At 51.1% G+C, this 18,673-nt stretch overlaps 5 protein-coding genes across 6 annotated transcripts; 2 read left to right on the forward strand and 3 right to left on the reverse strand.

Annotated features, from left to right (window-relative positions):
• Positions 1-545: 545 nt before the first annotated feature.
• PV06_07424 (uncharacterized protein) lies at positions 546-2,859 on the reverse strand. Its single transcript, XM_016408668.1, has 2 exons — positions 1,351-2,859; positions 546-1,282 (listed from the first exon to the last, which is right to left on the reverse strand). Exons 1-2 carry the CDS (start codon positions 2,217-2,219, stop codon positions 1,267-1,269), a joined length of 885 nt encoding a protein of 294 aa, XP_016260422.1. The 5' UTR covers positions 2,220-2,859; the 3' UTR covers positions 546-1,266.
• A 1,810-nt stretch (positions 2,860-4,669) lies between these two features.
• On the reverse strand, positions 4,670-7,821 carry PV06_07425 (uncharacterized protein). Its single transcript, XM_016408669.1, has 4 exons — positions 7,703-7,821; positions 7,589-7,653; positions 6,667-7,536; positions 4,670-6,618 (listed from the first exon to the last, which is right to left on the reverse strand). The coding sequence occupies exons 1-4, from the start codon at positions 7,722-7,724 to the stop codon at positions 4,963-4,965; spliced, it is 2,613 nt and encodes an 870-aa protein (XP_016260423.1). The 5' UTR covers positions 7,725-7,821; the 3' UTR covers positions 4,670-4,962.
• A 1,964-nt stretch (positions 7,822-9,785) lies between these two features.
• Positions 9,786-13,382, forward strand: PV06_07426. Of its 2 annotated transcripts, XM_016408671.1 has the most exons (3): positions 9,786-10,453; positions 10,627-12,317; positions 12,370-13,382. In XM_016408671.1, the coding sequence occupies exons 2-3, from the start codon at positions 10,875-10,877 to the stop codon at positions 13,066-13,068; spliced, it is 2,142 nt and encodes a 713-aa protein (XP_016260425.1). In that variant the 5' UTR covers positions 9,786-10,453; positions 10,627-10,874; the 3' UTR covers positions 13,069-13,382. The 2 variants fall into 2 exon arrangements, with proteins under 2 accessions (XP_016260425.1, XP_016260424.1); XM_016408670.1 differs by having other exon boundaries at positions 9,786-12,317.
• Positions 13,383-13,594: 212 nt separating this feature from the next.
• PV06_07427 (uncharacterized protein) lies at positions 13,595-15,939 on the forward strand. The gene is made up of 2 exons (XM_016408672.1): positions 13,595-14,084; positions 14,148-15,939. The coding sequence occupies exons 1-2, from the start codon at positions 13,758-13,760 to the stop codon at positions 15,501-15,503; spliced, it is 1,683 nt and encodes a 560-aa protein (XP_016260426.1). The 5' UTR covers positions 13,595-13,757; the 3' UTR covers positions 15,504-15,939.
• Positions 15,849-17,897, reverse strand: PV06_07428 (uncharacterized protein). Its single transcript, XM_016408673.1, has one exon. It carries the CDS (start codon positions 17,533-17,535, stop codon positions 16,246-16,248), a length of 1,290 nt encoding a protein of 429 aa, XP_016260427.1. The 5' UTR covers positions 17,536-17,897; the 3' UTR covers positions 15,849-16,245.
• Between the last annotated feature and the right edge of the window lie 776 nt (positions 17,898-18,673).

Genomic DNA, 18,673 nt, shown 5'->3' on the forward strand with positions numbered 1-18,673 from the left:
CCTTGACTCTCAAACTTGTCTCCTGTGCTCATCGAATCTGAATGACGTAGGTAAATTACAACCTCATCAGTCAGTCAACTTGTTCTACGTAAAACAGTGTTTCTACTTTGGGTGTATTCTTAATGTTCGAAGCGAGAGAGAGAGAGAGAGAGAACCAGACGGTGGCAAAGGTAGGAGAGACATCGGGCACCTTGCAGGGCTCTTAAGAGTATTAGCGGAGACCTAACTGGGAAAGTAAAGAAGACGAAAACTTCCACAGTATGTATGTGTCTCTCTGCACTTCTGTCTGTCTGTCTGTGTTGTGGTTTTCTTACTTTCTCCAGCGACATCACGTCAGTGCTGTTACAGACAGGTACCTTCGTAGGTGTACGTCTGGTATTTTGGGCATACGGCTACTCCGTACCCAGGTTCATTATTCTCTCTCTACCTCGATGTTACGTAGGTATATACGGGCGCAAGAACGGGTCAGACATGAGGAAGAACAAAAAAACCTAACCTAGGTACGCGTGCAACTATGAAACAGGGAAACAGGGCAGGTACTCTCCATAATAGTACCAGGTGGATGATAATTAAAAAAAGACTACTTTGTATTTGGAAAATGGTAGCCCCCCCTTTACTGTGATAACCCTCGTAAATCATGACCTCTCTCTCACACATTTTCAAGCTCAATATACTATTCTAGTAGTCTCTCAGGTGGAAAGGCCTTTCCCCCCCCTCCCAGGAACGCCTTCGTGGGGAGGCTTTTGATAAGCGCCCCCTTCCCTCCCTTCCGGATCATTGGTTTCGTCCAAATCTGGCTGGCTGGCTGGCAGTGTGAGGGTGTGGTGGGCGCACATTCCAAACCTCCAAGCACTTTTGCTTGGAGGGAAGAAAAAACATGTAATCCTTCTGGAAGAAGGCATCTGCTCGAGACTCCACACGACCGTCCTATGATAGGAGCTTGCTTCGTTCAAGAGACAAAAACAGCTCGGTAGGCCCGCTGAGAAAACATTGTAAGCGGAGAGCATCCGTTGTACTGTCTACACGTAGACATGTACCAAACGCGGGGGCCGAAGCAACCGATCGACGAAGGCATCTGAATAGTGCAGCTCGCGGAGACAAAGGACGACCCACATCCCAAGTCGACGGATTCGATTCAGTATGATAGCATGTCTCCGGAGAAACGTTCGTGGGATACCCAGCAGGATGCTGCCCGAATGGTTGTCAAGGAAATGAGTAAAATTCTCCCGTTCCCAGACTCAAATGAGTATGAAGCAATAATAATACTCATAGCACACGATTCCTGTGACGTTTGTTAGTCGTGTGATCTTCACGGCGACAAGTCCACCAAAGATCCAAAAGCACACATACCGTATCAGCACTCCTTCCAACCCTTCAGCCTTTGCACCGGATATGGTGGCGAAGACGTCGCCACCTCGGTAAGCCAGTACGGCAGGGACCTCGACGGTCTCCATTTCTGCAACCTCGTGGTGCAGCCGTATAAAGTGAGTCTTGTTGTGTTTATAAGCCAGAGTGCTCAACTCATCCTCGACCTCTGCGCTGGCGGTGGACAGAGGGTCGTGGATCATGACCACCACGACGGTGTCGTCCGAGACCTTCTCGATGGCATCCAGGTAGCCACTGGCATCAACTTCGTAGAACGTCCCCCACGACCGTTGGCTCGGGTATTGTCTCTTTTGAGAGTTATACGCGGATTGTGACTGCGAAGACAACTCGGCCAGGCGGTTCTCCCGCCATGTCTTCATAAAATCCGAGTCGGCTTCGTCGTCGGAGAGGGTCAGTTGTTCAGATCCCGACGAATTTGATTTCGGCGAGGTGCCAAAGATACTTTTCCTCTTGTTGGGCTTTTCTGACAGGCTACCCGAGGGCTTATGGGAGGAGGTCAAGTTGCCGGCGAAGCTTGCTATCCGTTGGCGAAATGTCGTTTGTTTGGCACGGGCGAAGGACTGGGCATCAGCAATGACACCCTTCGGGCCCGTGTTGGCGAAGTGTGCCTGGGAGGGTAGATGGTAGCTTGTCCTGGTGGTCGTCATGGTGGCCATGTTTGTGGCGTCGGCGTCGTCGTCGTCGGTGCCCGGATCAGAATGATAAGCTTGATCTGGAGACTGGGGTCGATGATCTGAAGACCGATCTGAGTCGTCAATATCCTCGGGATGAGAGGCAGAATGGTCTTGGTGAGAGAAGTAGCGATCAGCCTCTTCTCGAGCGAGGTCGGCCATGATGTATGTAAGAAAACAGTGCGGAGCAGTAAGGTGCTATGTGTGTCAGGCCGGGAGGGGGGCTGAGGAGTCGACGACACTGAGATGCGGACACTGCAGTCAAACAGACGGCGGGCTTTGCAAGGATGTCAGTGACCACCGGCGACATGCGCTAGAATGGTTTCGACATAGAAGATGCGGCGGCTCCAACGGTGCCTCAAAGCGCGATCCGTAAATGGTGAGGTTCAAGGGTGATCCGCTGAAAGCCACAAGAGCCTTTCGTGACGTTTTCGAGAAGGTGTTGCTGGACAAGGCGGCGGGCGGACGGGGTTGATGCAAAAGTTGTCGCAGTGACAGACCAAAGAGGGATGGTTTGAAACACCTCCCCTGCTGACTGCAATGCGGCGCCGGTATGGGCGGGTCCAGAGGATGAGGCTCGTATTGATGTTGATGTTGTATTACTGTCGAGAGATTCGTATGACAGGGATCTTCTCTTTTGGTGGTGAGGGTGGGAGTACGAGGAGGATGTTGGAGGGACTGATGCTGCTAGTTGTAATCGTACCCGTATACGAGGTGATGTGGCAATGAATGGGTTGAGAGGTTGTTGACAGTGGGCGTCAGTCAATTCCAAACCTGTTGTGCTCCGTAACAGCGCTCCTTGGAGATACAGAACAGTACGAAGTGGTTTGTTTGAATTGTGACCAACTAGTGAAACTGACACAGACCATCAGGCTGCAGCCATCACTCTTTTTTTCTCTTTCGGATTCTTTGGAGATTTCGCCTCCTTTCCAAAGTCCGAACAAGCAATAACAAATTCCCACCAGATCTGACAATCACCACTGGTTCGGGCCTGGCCATTTGTGTCATGCTAATGTGGCCAAGTCCACTAGTCGTCGATCGTTGGAGGATCGGTCTACTATCTGTACATAGGTTGAAGGAAAGACGTTTTGCTGTTCGGGACCTACATACGGAGAACGACCGGCCACTCACAACTGCTACTACGATTATGGAGGGGGTTCCAAGGTATGGGATACAGGCTACGGGAGTACGGATACTTCCAACACCTTCATCCATCTACGAGTAGCGCCAGAAGCTGTTCAAAGAAAGAGCCGGCCCGTTGTCTCTGACAGGCTTTTCCTCTCATGGCGTTACGAGTCCCAATCCTCGATCGTCAAGTCTCTTGTTGGTCCCATACGGAGTACGGGAGTACACAGTATCTTATTCGACCCAGCTCACATCTCGTGACGATCGCCTTTTTGATAGCCGAAGTTTGGAGGACGCCGGTTCCTTATACCCCGTAAGTCTTTCGCGGATATGGACTCGACCAAAGGATACGCAAAAGCATGTACGAGCAACGCACCAAGACTTTCCCCTTGCCTGGGTCACTCTGGTATGCACGTCTAGGAGTAGTCGTACTGGCTACAGCAGCCGAGGTCACCGCTCAATTGTATTACTGATGAGCTGACCATCTCTGACAAAAATTGGCATCTTGACATCTGCAATCGAGCCCATGGAGGAGACCACCTTTTGTCCATACTTGCAGACCCTCTCGGCGAGGTGCTGCTCCTCGGACACACATTCTCTATGATGCTGCTTGAGACCAAAAGACATGCCTAGCTAGCTTGTTAATGGGATTGAATATTTCCGAAGAACTACCTCAGCTATCAAGACTCGGCCCACCGTTCCCATGGGTTGCCGTCTATTTTTCCTCGTTGGGTTTCTCAAAGATTGCTAGAGGACAGACACCCCGGAAGAAAAACAAATGAATCTCAACAGAAGAGTCGGTTTACCTTTGGATTGCCATAGGTCAAAGGTGTGACGGGATATATGCAGACTTTGGCGATTGACTCAAAGATCATGGTCCACAACCCGAGCTATCATCATTGACAGCTTGACCGTTCGGTTGTCTCTGTCAAGAAACTGACGGTTCATCGCCCAGATATGCAACTACTCGTAGTAGTGTCCAGGTTCTTCATCATCATCACCATCATCATCCTCCTCCTCCTCCTCCTCCTCCTCCTCCTCCTCCTCTACGAGTTAGCTCTCCGGCTATACAACCTTTACCGAGCATGTCAAAAAGTCACATCCCTCCCTTCTCACACCACGACAGGCTTGTATCATCTGGGCGAGGAAAGGACAAACTCGGGCCATTCGCTCGTCGATCCGCAAATCCCCCAGTAAATATTACTCGACACATCTCTAGCCTCATATGTATAGATACCTTGGAAGGGGTTCCCACAATTCTGCCCGACATCAAAAGCTCATCCTCCGGGGAATGGTGCCCGTTGGAAGTTTACGTACAGGCAATGATCGCCGGGTGCTCCATTTTAGTCTTGTCTACTACCTCTTGGGAGACAAACATTGCATACGCAAGTGTGTACGATGAAAAGTTGATGTCAATTAACATTCCTTTATTTCAGAAGATAGAAACCAACTTTCCGAGGGACCTATTTATTGTATAGGTATTGGTGGCCAGTTAAGAAAATAACCAATGGTCCAGAAATCTATACCTACGTATTTTGTCCTCTTCATGGATGGGGTATCAGGTCAGGACATAGGTTGGTAGCAAGAAACCATCAAAAAACCCAGACACTCCTCGGTACCTAGGTAATGCAACTTAATCCAATCATGTATTCGGTACAAAAGTCCAAATATCGAGCAAACTACCTACCTAGGTAGGTATTTATTCTGAGGCGTAAGCCTTCGGAAAATGCTCGCAAAATAGCTCTCTCTCTCTCGCTCTCCAGAGCTAATTCAAGATCCGTTAGATGACCCTGTCAGGAGGACTTTTCTGTTTATGTCTCGTCCGCCTGCCTGCGCCCCATCCGGCGCAGCTGAGGAGATCGTCGTCTCGGATCTTTCTGTTCTCGGGCTTCGCCCTTGTAATGGCAGGCTGCGGGTCGTGCTCGTCCTGACCGAGTTTCGATTTCTTTCGGCGTGACGCGGCCAGTTTCTCCCGAAGTATTACTGCTTCCTCGGGGTCCTCATAGCAAAGCTGGGTCATTCGAGGCGTCTCTTCGTCCTCCATGCGTCGGGCCTGGTTATCAAGCGGGTGGTCGAGGTCATCCATACCAAGCGAGAGCGGAGTTACGCCCGCTGTCATGGTCGTCTTCGCCCGACCTGTGAACGCGAATGTTTCCCTCTCGGTGGACGAGCCAGTCACTCCTGAGGGTGGTCGCTCCGACGGCATCGGAACAATCTCACTTCCCATCCCGTCGGTGTTCATGCTGTCGATGGAGCTGGCCCTCGATTGTCGTGGGTTCGACGATACCGAAGCGTTGGACAAGTTGCTGAGCGCTCTTCCGAAGAGCCTGCTCTTCTTCACGGGCCGCTCACCGCCAGCCGCAGCAGGCTTTCGGCGTATGCCCTGATCAAGGATGTCGCGTATAGCGCCGTTCAGTGCCTGTATACTGCCCGCCTTTTCATCCTGTTTCGTGGTGCGTGAGTTCTCGTCGGCCCTTGATTTCTTTATGCCTGACTCGCCATCTACTGCGGACAATGCTGTTCGCACGTCTTCCACAACGCCGGATTTATTACCAGAAGAGTTCGACGACAATTCTTGAAGTGGGAGATCCTCCTGGACAAATGAAGCTCCCTGAGTCTCGTTCTGATCTAAATCATTCTTTGGTTTGTCGCTCATGGAGTCCAATTCTTCTTGTGTTGCGGATTTGACCTCCCTAGGATCCTGGTGGATCTCAACGGATACATCTCGAGACTTCGATCCATTTCGTGTTGCCTTTATTGATCCCATGCTGGTGTGACGGGATTTGCTTCTTGGTCGCTCGCGGCGTTCCTTCTCCTCAGGCCGCAAAGGGACTGTGCTTACCTCCACGAACTCTCCGCGAGCTCTGAGATCCCTCTTTTCTTCCTCTTGTGACTTTTTGGTCCCCGCTGACTGAACAAGGTAGTCCTTGAATCCTGCCTTTTGCCCATTCTTGATCGTCGACCATAGCCAGTCTTCCGACACCACCGGTATTCCCCATTCGTGTGCACTACCAAGTTTCTGCTTATTGTGACTACCGCTCCGGATCACAAGGACAGATACTCCTGGTGCAAAGGTCTCGACATAACTGCCACCAAGTGTAGCGACAATTTTTGAGACGTGTAGCGTCTCTAACCCTGAAAAGCCTGATACATTGACTGTGGTCGAGGAAAGCACTGTCGACGATGGCCAAGGGATATACCCAAGCTGGTACCTCGTTGGTGGAATGAATGTCTTATCCAACATACACCGTTCCAACCAGAGTTCCGATACTGTTTCGAGACCTGGAATAAAAAGATCCAGATCAGCTGTGCGCCTCTTTCTTCTCACATCGTGAGGCATTATCAATAGTGTCTTGTCAGACTCGTGGGTGTCTACATCTTCGGCATCAATGATCATTCCTCCTTCTTCTAGCACAATTCTGCTGATGATACCATGCTATTGGGAGTCAGTAGGCATTAGAGAAGTAAGACGTCCATCACCTACCTTTCTTTCCTCGAAACCTCTAAAGATGAACTGTCGGCCAGATAGGAACCCAGACCATGACTGGGCCTTTTCCGCTGTAGTACTTGAGTGATTTCCTGAGTCTTGATGGGTCGGAACCTCGTTCTGCCTCAACGCAGGCATAGAATCGGAAGGCTGCAGTCGAGGGCGATCTGCTGTGTCCGCTTCAAAGCCAGCCCCTCCCACGATATCAGTCCACAGATTCTGAGTTTGGCTTCCGAGTCTGGCACTAGCAGTGCGTCGAAGTTTTCGAGACGGTTCAGGTACACTGGTCTCTTCGCGAGCACGCTTGGCCGGTCGAGGGGAGAGCCGAGGTCGTCGCTTCCAGGAACCGATACCTTGTTCTGACACCGGTAGATTTGGGTGATATAATGTCTCATCAAGCTGCATTCCACGCTCCAGCGTATCCTTGTACCATTTCAGGCTCACCACTTTCTTCTGCCACGACAGGGCATATTCGTACTTTTTGCCTTCTGGCTTTGCTGCAATCAAGTGTGTCACATCTTTGGTGAGATCGCCTGTATACTCTCCGCCATTCTCAATCACATTCTGCTGCAGCTGAGCGCGGAAGGAGAGATCATCGAATCCGGTAATACAGATTTTCAGGCCGCTCATAGTCGGCATGCGATACTCGGTGGCCAAGGCCTCGAGATCTAGTGGCAAGTCCTTGATCCATAGCTCTCTAATGGCCTCGATCCAATGTGGTCTTAGAACTTTGATGTCTTCTCTTTCCCTTGCAACATACTTGTACTTTGCCGTATCAGTGTCACCAACAATAAGATGTGTTGTATCGGAGGTCAGGTCAAGTTTGTGCTCGGCACCCATTTGAGTTGCCAGTTCTGCATATCGAGTCTGTGATGAAGGTCAATGATCCAGGAGCATTCTACCACGGACTCCCACTCACTCGTTCTTCTGGTCCAATCGAGGTGAAGCATAGCACAACACCTTGAAGAGGTCGCTCGGCGGATCCTGTATTGCCCATCAGACAAAATCGTTGACGACGGTACGGAAAACAGACCTCGTGTATTCGCTGGCGCCATTCTGCATGTTGTACGTCCTTGGGTTGGTTGCTGACGAAGCTGAATCGATATGGGTTGTTAAGAGTATTGGCTAAAACGAAGTTATTTTCTGGTGTTCTACGGACGCGTCGAGCCAACGCGACGAGGGGCGCTGCGGAGGCTAGTGGGCTCTATATTGATTTGGAGAGCCTACTGTAAGAAGCCCACGCCAGGTTTAGGCATGGGACTTGCCGAGGTGACCCCGAGTGGACCGCCTAGAAGGCTTGTATCGCTGGGGCTTTCGCTACTTCGATACGAGACATTAACACCCACTCATCGACCAACGACGACGATCAAAAATAACCAGGCAACTAACGAATCTCCATCCGGTCATCGATGCGAGTAAGGATCGCGTTTCCTACGGAGTACAATGCAGGGACCTTCGCTTTGCTGTTTACCCCCTCAAGATCCTCATAACATAAGAAGCAATGCGGATGGCCCGGACCTCGAAGACTACCTAGATTCTAGGTAGGTAAGTCGCCATGGTCAACCCTTCTTTGGGACGAGAGTCTCAGTGATACTCGACATCTAGCAAGCGTACCTCTCAGTTGAGAGGATGTATTTCAGTAGATCGCTTTCAGATTGAAGAAGAACCGACAGAAATCGTTAGGTCAAGCCAACCAGCGATTGACTCATAAGTTGCCATTCTGACCGAGGCTGTCTGAGTGAAGACTTCCTTGAAATGGTGTGAGGGACTTCTAAGCATGATCTCAGTCAGATGTTAATTGGGCCGGCGACGCGCAGCTAGGTCTCTGTCTGACCTTAGCAAACCTCAGCCTCGATTGTCCACGCATGCTCGCCTCCCGAAGATCATGCAGGGCACATGTTTTGGCATCATTCTGGTTGTGGTAAAGCTTACTGTACAGAGTCAATTCCCCTTCGATGAGCCTATGACAACCGCAGTTGGTGACGGGTATGGCTCGATTTGGTTGTCCTTTTTCCCTTACTTGTAGGGATGGCGGGGGTTACATACAGTTGAGCACGGACTATTCTGTAGCCGATAATGACTTTTACTGATGAAGTTCTGTCTATGTCACTGTTATCAAGACTGGGAACGACAAAATTTCCTCGACGATGGCCGTGTAGCATGGTGTTGCTTATTGCTCTCACAGTACCTTAAATGTTGCGATTGGTCGTCATAAAACTCCTGCGGATGCTGAGATATTAGGAAAGACGCTGCTCTCGATGCGGAAACGTCTTGGGAAACCGTCAGACATTGAAGAACGTCATGGGGTTGAATACCTTATGTAGCACAAAGCATGTGCATGGGCCGCAGATTGAAGGTTCTCTCGGCCTTGGAAATACTTGATATTCTGACATCTCTGTGTGTGTCGAGTCAGGGGTTCATAATCGGCATGCCTTCTGTTTCATTTGGCGGTGCTGACGGGTGAAGATTTCGTTTCCGACCGGAAAATAGTTGAAGAAATGGTCGTAATGCAATGCCTAAGACCTGAGCATCGTGTGGTTGGCTTGCCGGCAGCCTCGGGTCTCGACTTCCTCGCCTTTCCGCACATTGTGATGCGATTTTATGCGATTTTTTGCGCTTCTGAGTCGCATACAAACTCGTGACAGCTCGGCATAAGGCAAGCCAGATCTGTCATGAGATCTCACAATGTGGAATGTTTCCAGAAATCAAACGGCTGTGGCAAGCTAGATCTGTAGAGGACAAAACCATGAGCACATGCACATGGGAAAAAGTACTAGTGGGCCGGATTCGGATGGGTGGTCAGGCACACGACAAGATAAGTAGTAATAAGGTACGGAGTACGAGCACGGGATACCTTGGTACACATACGATGTGTTGCGCTGGTGAAAGATTGACAGGACGTGCCCCCAGACAGGCCTGTCATGGCGGCCATGTTGATCAGCCTCATGAATACGAACACCCCGTCATAACAAATGATTATCATGCCAAAATTACCTACCTAGGTACAATACCCCTAGGTTCGGTAGGTACCTGAGTCAGATACTCCGCAGGTTGGTACGGATCACGTACCTACGGTAAAGACCAAAGCCATAAAGGTGGTATTTGCTCATCCGCACAACCGAAAGTCTCAGCCCTCGTACTCCTCGTACTCTCGTGTTCATTACGAGCGATACTCTATACCCATAGCGAGGGCACTCACCAGGGTAATCACGCATCTCTGACGCTCTTTGCTACTGTGGTTCTTCTTGGGTACTCCGGTCAATCGGCAAACCCCGTATCATCCGCTGAAGCCTGGCTAACCGGCGAGCGGGCACAGCACAGCGTATTATATCATCAAGCAAGCTGAAGACCTGACGCGGCAACGGAGTGACCAGGGCAGCATCACATCAAGGCCCACCGTCTTATCCACTACTGATTGTGGCTCTTACTCCACCCTGTGTCATGCTTGTCATTATTGCCATCGTTCGACATCTTTTCCCGGCCCGCGAAGAGCCTATTGCTGCTGCTCTTCGCCAATCGAATCCCTTCCAGAACCATTACATTTGCTCACGGGTACAGTCATTTTCTCACTCGAAGCGGTCGCCGAGCACAAACCCATGAGCAGCTCTTCATTCAGAAACTTCCGTTTTGCTTTCTTTCTTTCGTTCTCACCTCGTGCAGGAAGCAACTCTCCTCCCATTTGATCAGCCAGCAGTGATGAGGGATGCCATCCTGGTCTACGGCACGCTCTAAGCCGATCTAGCTGCGGCAGTTTCCCACTAAAGATCCGATACTGCTGGATTCGGTGAGTAGCAGCCAAGCCAACCCGCAACTGCGGAGTCGGCACGCCTGGTCGTTCCTCTTGCCCTACATTCCATCACCTCTGGGCAGGCCTACGATGCTTAGATCTATCCTCTCTGCAATACATGTACACACACGTTGCGAATCGTCAGATTTCTAACAGATGAAGATTCACAGTCAACCGAAGATTCAAGACCTCTCCAAGTCCTTGACCGGCACCCCTCAAGCCGTCGACATTGTCGCTGAGTCTACGCATCCGATTCACCGAGGGCTAAGCAGGTCAGTCCGTGAAGCTGGCTTTCTCACGAGACCACGCAAAACGTTTCTTTCGATTATCTCTTCCACCGGCATCTACACAAGCAGTCACTTTACGGCCTGTGCCTCCTGATCAAGGCTCACGAAGGGGTTCGGTGCAGTCGGGGGATATGGTGTTTGCCGATACGGGTAGACGTTCTCCGGAACGCAGGGGGAGAAGTTCGAGTATAATAAGCGGTCCTGTCAGTGGGATGGTGCATCGACCGCGACTCGAGAACGAAGTTCGAAATGCCTCGACTCAAAGAGCGAAAGCCGATGCTGTGTTGAACATAACCAACCTTTCCGACGAGAAACCGATTGCCAGCGGGAATGGCGTTTCTGTCGCAGTTGCGTTGGCTGAACCTGTCCTATTTCTTCAAGGCTACGATGCCAATGACCCATCAACACACAGCACAACTATGCTTCGTGGAAGTCTCGTGCTGCGGGTCACCAAGCAAGCCAAACTGAAGTCAATATCCCTGAACTTTCGCGGCAAGTCTGAAACAGAATGGCCAGAGGGCATCCCGCCCAAGCGAGTAGAATTTCGAGATACGACGACAATAATGAACCATACCTGGTCATTTTTCAACGCCCAAATTCCCTCGGCCGAGTATAGCTACGGTGCGGATATCGTCCAGCTGAACAAAGGTCCCTCAGTCGAGTCTAAGGAGCTTGGAGTTACATCCTCTTTCGATTTGTTCCAGCGCAGCGCCTCGCCTGCGAAGCCTGCACCCACCTCACGCGAGATAAAGCGGCTGTCGCTACAAGCGAATCACTCGCGAAGTTTTGGGAAAGGTGATACCATCAACGGCGGACCTACTGTTGCCCAAAAAGGCTTCAAGGTATTCCACCCTGGAGACTACATTTATAATTTTGAATTACCTTTAGACTCTCGTCTCCCTGAGTCGATCAACGTGGATCTAGGACACGTCAAATACGAACTCGAGGCATTGGTTGAGCGTTCTGGTGCCTTCCGAGCAAATTTGGTAGGCACCAAAGAACTGACCTTGATAAGAGCGCCTGCCGAAGGGTCGCTCGAGCAGGTCGAACCAATTGCTATTTCACGCAACTGGGAGGATCAACTTCACTATGACATCGTCATCTCCGGAAAATCTTTTCCATTAGGCTCGACTGTGCCCATTGCTTTCAAATTGACACCCTTGGCAAAGGTGCAATGTCACCGGATCAAGGTGTTTGTCACAGAAAATATTCAGTACTTCACCAATAACAAAAAAGTCCACAGGCTGGAGCCGACCAGGAAGGTCCAGCTGTTCGAGAAACGGGCAGACGGGCATAGCGTTTCGTCGTATCCTGGAAGCTCTATGCGCATCCTTGCTGGTGGGGGCGTCCCATACGATTATCGCTCCGCGGCAGCACGCGGCGAAGAGGACATCCCTAGAGACCAAACCAATCTCCTAGGGAACCTCGACAACGATGCTGGAAGCATCGGACCAACCGAAATGGAGTTCAACGTCCAACTACCAAGTTGTCATCAGATGAAGGACAAGCTGCGGAGCGAGCGTTTACATTTTGACACGACGTACTCTAATATCCAGGTTAATCACTGGATCAAGGTAAGCACCGTTTCTCTCCAAAGCTGTGAACATACTTTTAACCTGGTTTCAGATTGTGATGCGCCTATCTCGCCCGGATGAGAATGACTCCGCAAAACGACGTCACTTCGAGATCTCTATTGATTCGCCATTCAACATTCTCTCTTGTCGTGCCACTCAGGCAAATATATCGCTCCCAGCTTATGACGCAGGTGGGACAGCACCTACGCCGGCTGACGAGTTCGAGTGCGGCTGTCCAGGTGCTGCTTTGAGAAGAAGAAACACACCTCCGGTTTCTCAGAATCGAGTTCCACAAATCAATACTCAAGTAGGTAATGGACCTGGGGCCGGTGTGCAGAGGAGCTGGACCAATGACTCCGGTGGGCTCGCAATGCCCTCCCAAGCACATATGGCCAACGACTCCAATACCGCACAGCCAAGACCAATGCATTTGCTGCGAGCACCGTCCTTCAATCCACCCGCTTTCGATGAGGATGAGCCTCCACCACCATTGGTCACCCCTCCTCCGTTATACGATAACATCGTGCCTGGAGATTCCAACACTGCTTTGGCCGACTATTTTGCCCGACTTGCTGACGAGACTTCTGATGAGGACGATCGGCTGGATCGATCACGCGTGGACTATCCTCTCACGCCTGGGGGGCGACTCAATAGGAGTATGGATATTCCCAGAACCTGGCCACCTCTAGGCTCGAGCTCGAACAACCCACAGCCCTCAAATCTTGTAACGTCGACCTCAGTTGCGCAATAACTCATGATATAGTACATTGTAATTTCAGGCTTCGACAGCAAACGACATAGGAACGACTGACGACTCTAACGGGCTTTTGTGATGAAGCGCAGGCGATGCATCTGGACCCACTGGTGCTGAATGGTATTTGAGATTCTTACAGATATTGTGGCATTGACATTCGATCTCGGAGAGATTCTGATCGAATCCATTGAGACAGGTGGAACGTTTTTGAGTTGAGGTATCCGTATAGCCTGCGAAAATATTGATCTGTAAACATTTAGCTTCCGCAACGCAATTGATTGTAATTACGGTATTCTTTACCACACCGTGCCTCAAAAAGTGGTAGAGTTCTCATAGGAGCCGATTTATTCGAGGTGCCATTGTTCATGGATGATAAGGAGGGTCTGTAGGGTTCGCGAGTGGACGAGGCTGACTCCCGTCGCCCACGCCAAGGCCGACCTGCACGAGGCTGGCATGTCGGCGTGCAGCGAGAATTCCTTCCGAGCTCCAATGCTGAAAGCGCAGTTACTGACATTTCGACCAATTTATTCCGGCCGCATCATCTACAACTACCACCCACCGACTTAGTCGGCAGACACAAGTTGAACATTTCCTGGTCTTTCGAGATGGTCAGATGACCCACCACTCCCCGATTTTCTATCAATTGTATCGTAACTACCTGACCAGCAGGTGGCAATCTTTTCAAGATGGCTTCGACCGTAGCTACAACGGTGGCACATCAGATGCCGCCCATGCCTCTTCCTGCAATGCCACGTATACGGCCTCCTCGCATGCTCAAAGGAACGAAGAGCCCCAATACAGACCCTCAACCTCCCGGTGCAGCTCCGAAAGGAAAGTGGTGGGTACAAGGAAAATGGCGAAATAAGGGATCCAATGCAGGAAAACATGTTGAACAGACGCAAGCCCTACAAATCGCAAAAGCATTACGGCACGAGACGCATGGTCTTGACATATACGCATATCGCCACGTCAGGACAAACCAGGTTGTCTACAGCCTGACCAGGACGTTACAGGTATTCAATTCTCTCCGTCCAATACTTCGATGCTCCGAACACGATGCTGATTCATGATTACAGGAAGGGAAAATCCTTAAACAATTAGTTTTCCACGGCAAGAAGACTGTGCCAGCATCCGTCCGGATCGACACGTGGACGCCGTACTTCTCTATACATTTCCCACCCACTCCCGCCGGCGCACTCAGTGGGCTTTTCGCATTCCAGAAGCTCCGGGAACTTAGCTTACAACGACAACTCTCGCCACCAGATGATCTGATTCGCGTGACAGAGGAGGACATTCAAATCATAAAATCCAAGATCGGCAGTCCATTAGAGTTACAAGAATTACAAGCCCACGATCGACTCAATGCTCAAATACCCAAGGTCGGCGAGATACTGCCCAAGAAGCTCCGCGGGCGGCGCCTGATGGATCAAAAAGCTACGAGTGTCGCCGATGCCGCGTTCGTGCTAGACTGGATAAGCTCCGGCTCGGGACCTCTCGAGCGACTAACAGAGGTGGCGGTCAATCGTCTGGCCAGACACCATGATCGGACGAGGCGGGCAAGGAGGAGAATAAATCGAATCCGTGAGAATGAAGGAGCACAGCAGAAGAAGATCCGAGATAGAATCACTCTGGCTCTCGAGCAACGTGGCCAGGGAGACAAGAGCCATTTGCCTATACCGTGGAAGGTGTTGTTGCAGATGAGCATGGAAAATCACGGGTTAATCGATGGAAATGGATTGACTGACGTTGAGAACGTCATGGAACTGCGCTCTGCGATTCAGGACTGGCAAGCCTACTGTGAGCTCGACCCCAAAGACCTCGACATGGATCTTTGGGCAAAGAGGCAACTGATCGGCCGCGAGGCCGAGCGGAAAGCCATCAACGAGTGGTTCGAGGTTAATGACAGCCCCATGACAGAGGGTGGCTCTGTATGGAAAGACGTGGCAGCTGCGAGAGATTCGGCGCTTGCGGAATTTGACGAGAAGGAGGGCGCAAGTTTGAAGGCCAATCTCGCGGGCAAAGAGAAGCCCGCATGGGCTGAGAACAAGACGGTCGAGATGTTTTGGGCGGATTTGAACGACGGACTCTTTGCCAGTTCGTGGCCAGAGAACGTGGTTCACGGTCGATTGACACCGTTCGGCGTCGCAAAGGGTCGCGTACACGGACGGCCCAGCGTGCTCTCAAGCAGCGTGCACGTCATCGGCAGCAACGTCGACGATGGCTGGATGCCCAATGAGCTAGGTGAACCATATGCGCCGGCGAAGCGCTTGGTAGAATCGGCCGAGGGAAGTGACCTGCAAGGAGACGAAACTGACGTCCCAGGTGCCCGTACACACGGCTCAGCCTTCAGAGAGGTCGAAGAGGAGTCGTTGGGCTTCTTCGGACGCCTACGTGGCATGCTCGGGGGAAGAAGGCAACGCATCGCCGAGTAGAAGCAGTCGTCCATTATGACGTTGACGACGAAGATGGCAACCCCAAACTTTGTGCAGAGTGCCCTGGGCCCAGGAACATGGTGGAATGCCTACCTAGGTAATCAGTGCCAGATCGAGCGCTGTGGCAACACGTCTCGGTTGCCCATGGCCGGGAAGTCCAGCCTCATCGCCTGTATCGTCAGAAACAACCAGGGGATCCTTCAGCCCTCCCGTCCAACTAGACGCACAGGATAGCAGGAAGTTTCTTGCTAGATCAGACTGCTCCATGTCAGACAAAGGACGAAAGATCCCCGTTTTCAAGGTGGAGATATATTGATATATTTTCCTCTTCTCCAGAAAAGATGGAGGATTTGTGGTATATATTTTGTACTACACTACTACTGTACTATTGTATATTCATCACGTCATGACCATATAGAGGTTTAATAAAAATCAAAGAAGCTCCCTTTCCCCTTTCCGTCATGAATGCATCGTCAAGCTCGTATCCCCGAATTTCCAGAATAGCAAAATGCTCGCGTTACGCAACCTTCGAGGGCCAAAAAATAGAAGACGCGGTAAGCCAAAAAGCGTCGACGACACCAAAATAAGCGCTTTTTTCCCCGATCCTGAACAACCAAAACACTTCCAACTGATTTTTCATGAGCTCATTGGCGTGTCGTAAAGTAGGTTTTGTACATCATAGTCGTGAAAATCGTTTCGCGGCGGCATCCGCGACCCAAGCAGTTCAGCATGGGTGCCCGGTCTACCGCACAGGGATATTGATTGCGGCTTCTGGAGCAACCTTGCCTTTCCCTTTGGCGAGGGCTCGTTCAGCGTCATGTCGTTTACTGAGGGCGCTCTTCAATGCTCCGAGCCACCTTTCCAAGTCGTCCTCATCGCCAGCACAGAACCTGTAGGTCTTGTCGTCCATGATTATTTGGAAACAGAACTTCTTGGACTTGCTGACAGGGTCGATCTCGGCAGCATTGATGACGGAACTTATAGGAAAGACTTTGACTGCTGAATATTCTTGATCGTTCTTGTAGAACGCCAGGCTCCTGGCTCGGAGGACTACCCACAGCCACTTCCATCCTTTGACGCCCGTCTTGTGAGACTTGAGGATTTGGAGGTATCCATGACGAATCACTCGTTCAGGGTCTGTGGTGGCATCGGCCGAGGAGGACAGCAAACCCGCCTGAGGAGGCAGTTTGGTTTTCGAAGAAGATGCCAGTTGTTGCGATGACGCTATCGGTGTCAGAGCTGGGTGTTTGTGAAGCGAAGACGCAGAGTTCTTTGGTAAAGAGCTGCCTAGGGCGTCGGAGAAATCTGACATTGACGTTGTGAACTGTTCGTTCCCAGAGTATTCGTTGAGGGTGGATGGAGCATTCTGATGCTGTGCTAGTTGCGAGCCTTTCCTGGGACGATTTTGAGTTACGGCCGAGTGACCGTCGTTGGAAATGCGTCCACTTAGTACCTCGTCGGCAGACATGTCGGTTGATTCGTATGTATTAAACGGTTCTGCATCACGATGTGGGAACTGGGGTGCACTGAGATCAAGGTCTTCGTCTTCGTCAGTCCTAGCCTCTAGACGAATTTGTGTGATCCATTCAGCAGTGTCTTTCGTTGACAAGCCTTCGAAGTGGTAGTTCTTCGAAGGCGAGAAGACACCAAAAACATTCTCGGTCCGAGCTTTACGGACAGGTGCGACTGCGTTTACATCGGACAAGGTTATGGAAGCCTTCAGGTCAGTCTCGTCAGCGTTCTGGTAAACAGAGAGCAGATTCGGCCTCAGCACGAGGTATGCGGGCTTCCATGAGGGTTTCCAGGCTCCTTTGTTCTTGACTCGCCGAAGGACTTTTCCACTTTTGATCACACGGTCGAAGCAGAAACTGCCGTTCTGATCAACCGGGGAGAAGACGTCTAGGTTTCTGTGTCCAGGCTGGAAGGAGGACGGTGGGACAAAGGCTGGAGGCATTCTACTTGGGGAAAGTTGCGGTGGATTGAATATTGGTTTGGCCGGCGTAGACGGGCGGAGAGGGGAGGTCGCCGCCATGACGAGTAAGAGGGAGGTGGTGTTTTCTTGAGGGTTTGGAGCAATGGCCACCAGAAGAATGCAGTTATTGCATTTTGGAAGGAGTTGTGGTATTTAGATACGATGCGCCAGGCAGATTCGAGACCGATGGGACGATAGGGCGATCAAACGAGCGTTTCAGAAGCACCCAGATGATTTCGCATCGAGTGGTGCAAGGTGCGGTAGCGGCGGGCGCAGGCGATGAAGCAGGCCAGGGCGATGAAATATACTGTAGCAGTCGTATGTCGGGGGAGGGGGTGTGAAGAGCCGAAGTGGTTGGATGTCAACATTGATCGTCTGTGCAGGAGGAGCAGGCGCAGTTGCGAGGCCTGTTTCTGGGTGGGTGTCATTGATGTGGCGGAAAAGCGACGATTCGCTGTGGTGGTTGGTAGTTATCGAGTAACTGGTATGCAAGCCACTCGCCGCACGCACCAAGACCACTACCACATGCGAGCGATCAGCGATGGGAGATCTTTGTGTTCGGCTGGTACGAGGTACGAGTGTAAGAGCCGCCAGGGGTCATTTTTTGTACTGTAACGGTCCCTCAGACCAATACTCCATACGGAGTACTGGAGGGAATAAGGCAAAGCCCAGTGCAGTCCATCAGCCTAAGACAAATAACCCACCTAGCACCTTTAGGTTTCTCTAGGTTCTTCTAGGGGCTAACTTAGACTCACTGGGGGCGTGGCTCTGGGTGCCCTGCTTAATAGGAAACAGCCGGCGGGATCCCCCTGCTTTTCCTCTTGCCAGGCACAACTGTTCGGTTTCGTCAACCACTGAGGCTCTTTGCCTACACTTACCAGGTATGGAGTAAGGATACTCCGTAGTTGTACGGAGTACCTACTATAAATTCATCTGCGTACCTGATACGGATACTGTGTACTCTTACCCCGTGCAGAGGTTGTTATTGGCGAGTAAATTTGGTGTTTTGGCCACCCACTGGACACTTGATGCCCCTTTTTGTGAGGCACCCAGGCAGATACTCGGTAGCAGGTGGCTTGATTTCTTGTAGCAGCTTGCGAATGAGCAGTTGGTCGCCGAGATAGTTGATTTACATATCCGCCTAGATACCTGGTATGCTTTCGAATCTGTTTCTGCAAATGTCTCTACAGCAGGAAAG

The sequence above is a fragment of the Exophiala oligosperma genome, assembly GCF_000835515.1.
Source record: "Exophiala oligosperma strain CBS 72588 unplaced genomic scaffold supercont1.7, whole genome shotgun sequence".
Classification (NCBI taxonomy): domain Eukaryota; kingdom Fungi; phylum Ascomycota; class Eurotiomycetes; order Chaetothyriales; family Herpotrichiellaceae; genus Exophiala; species Exophiala oligosperma.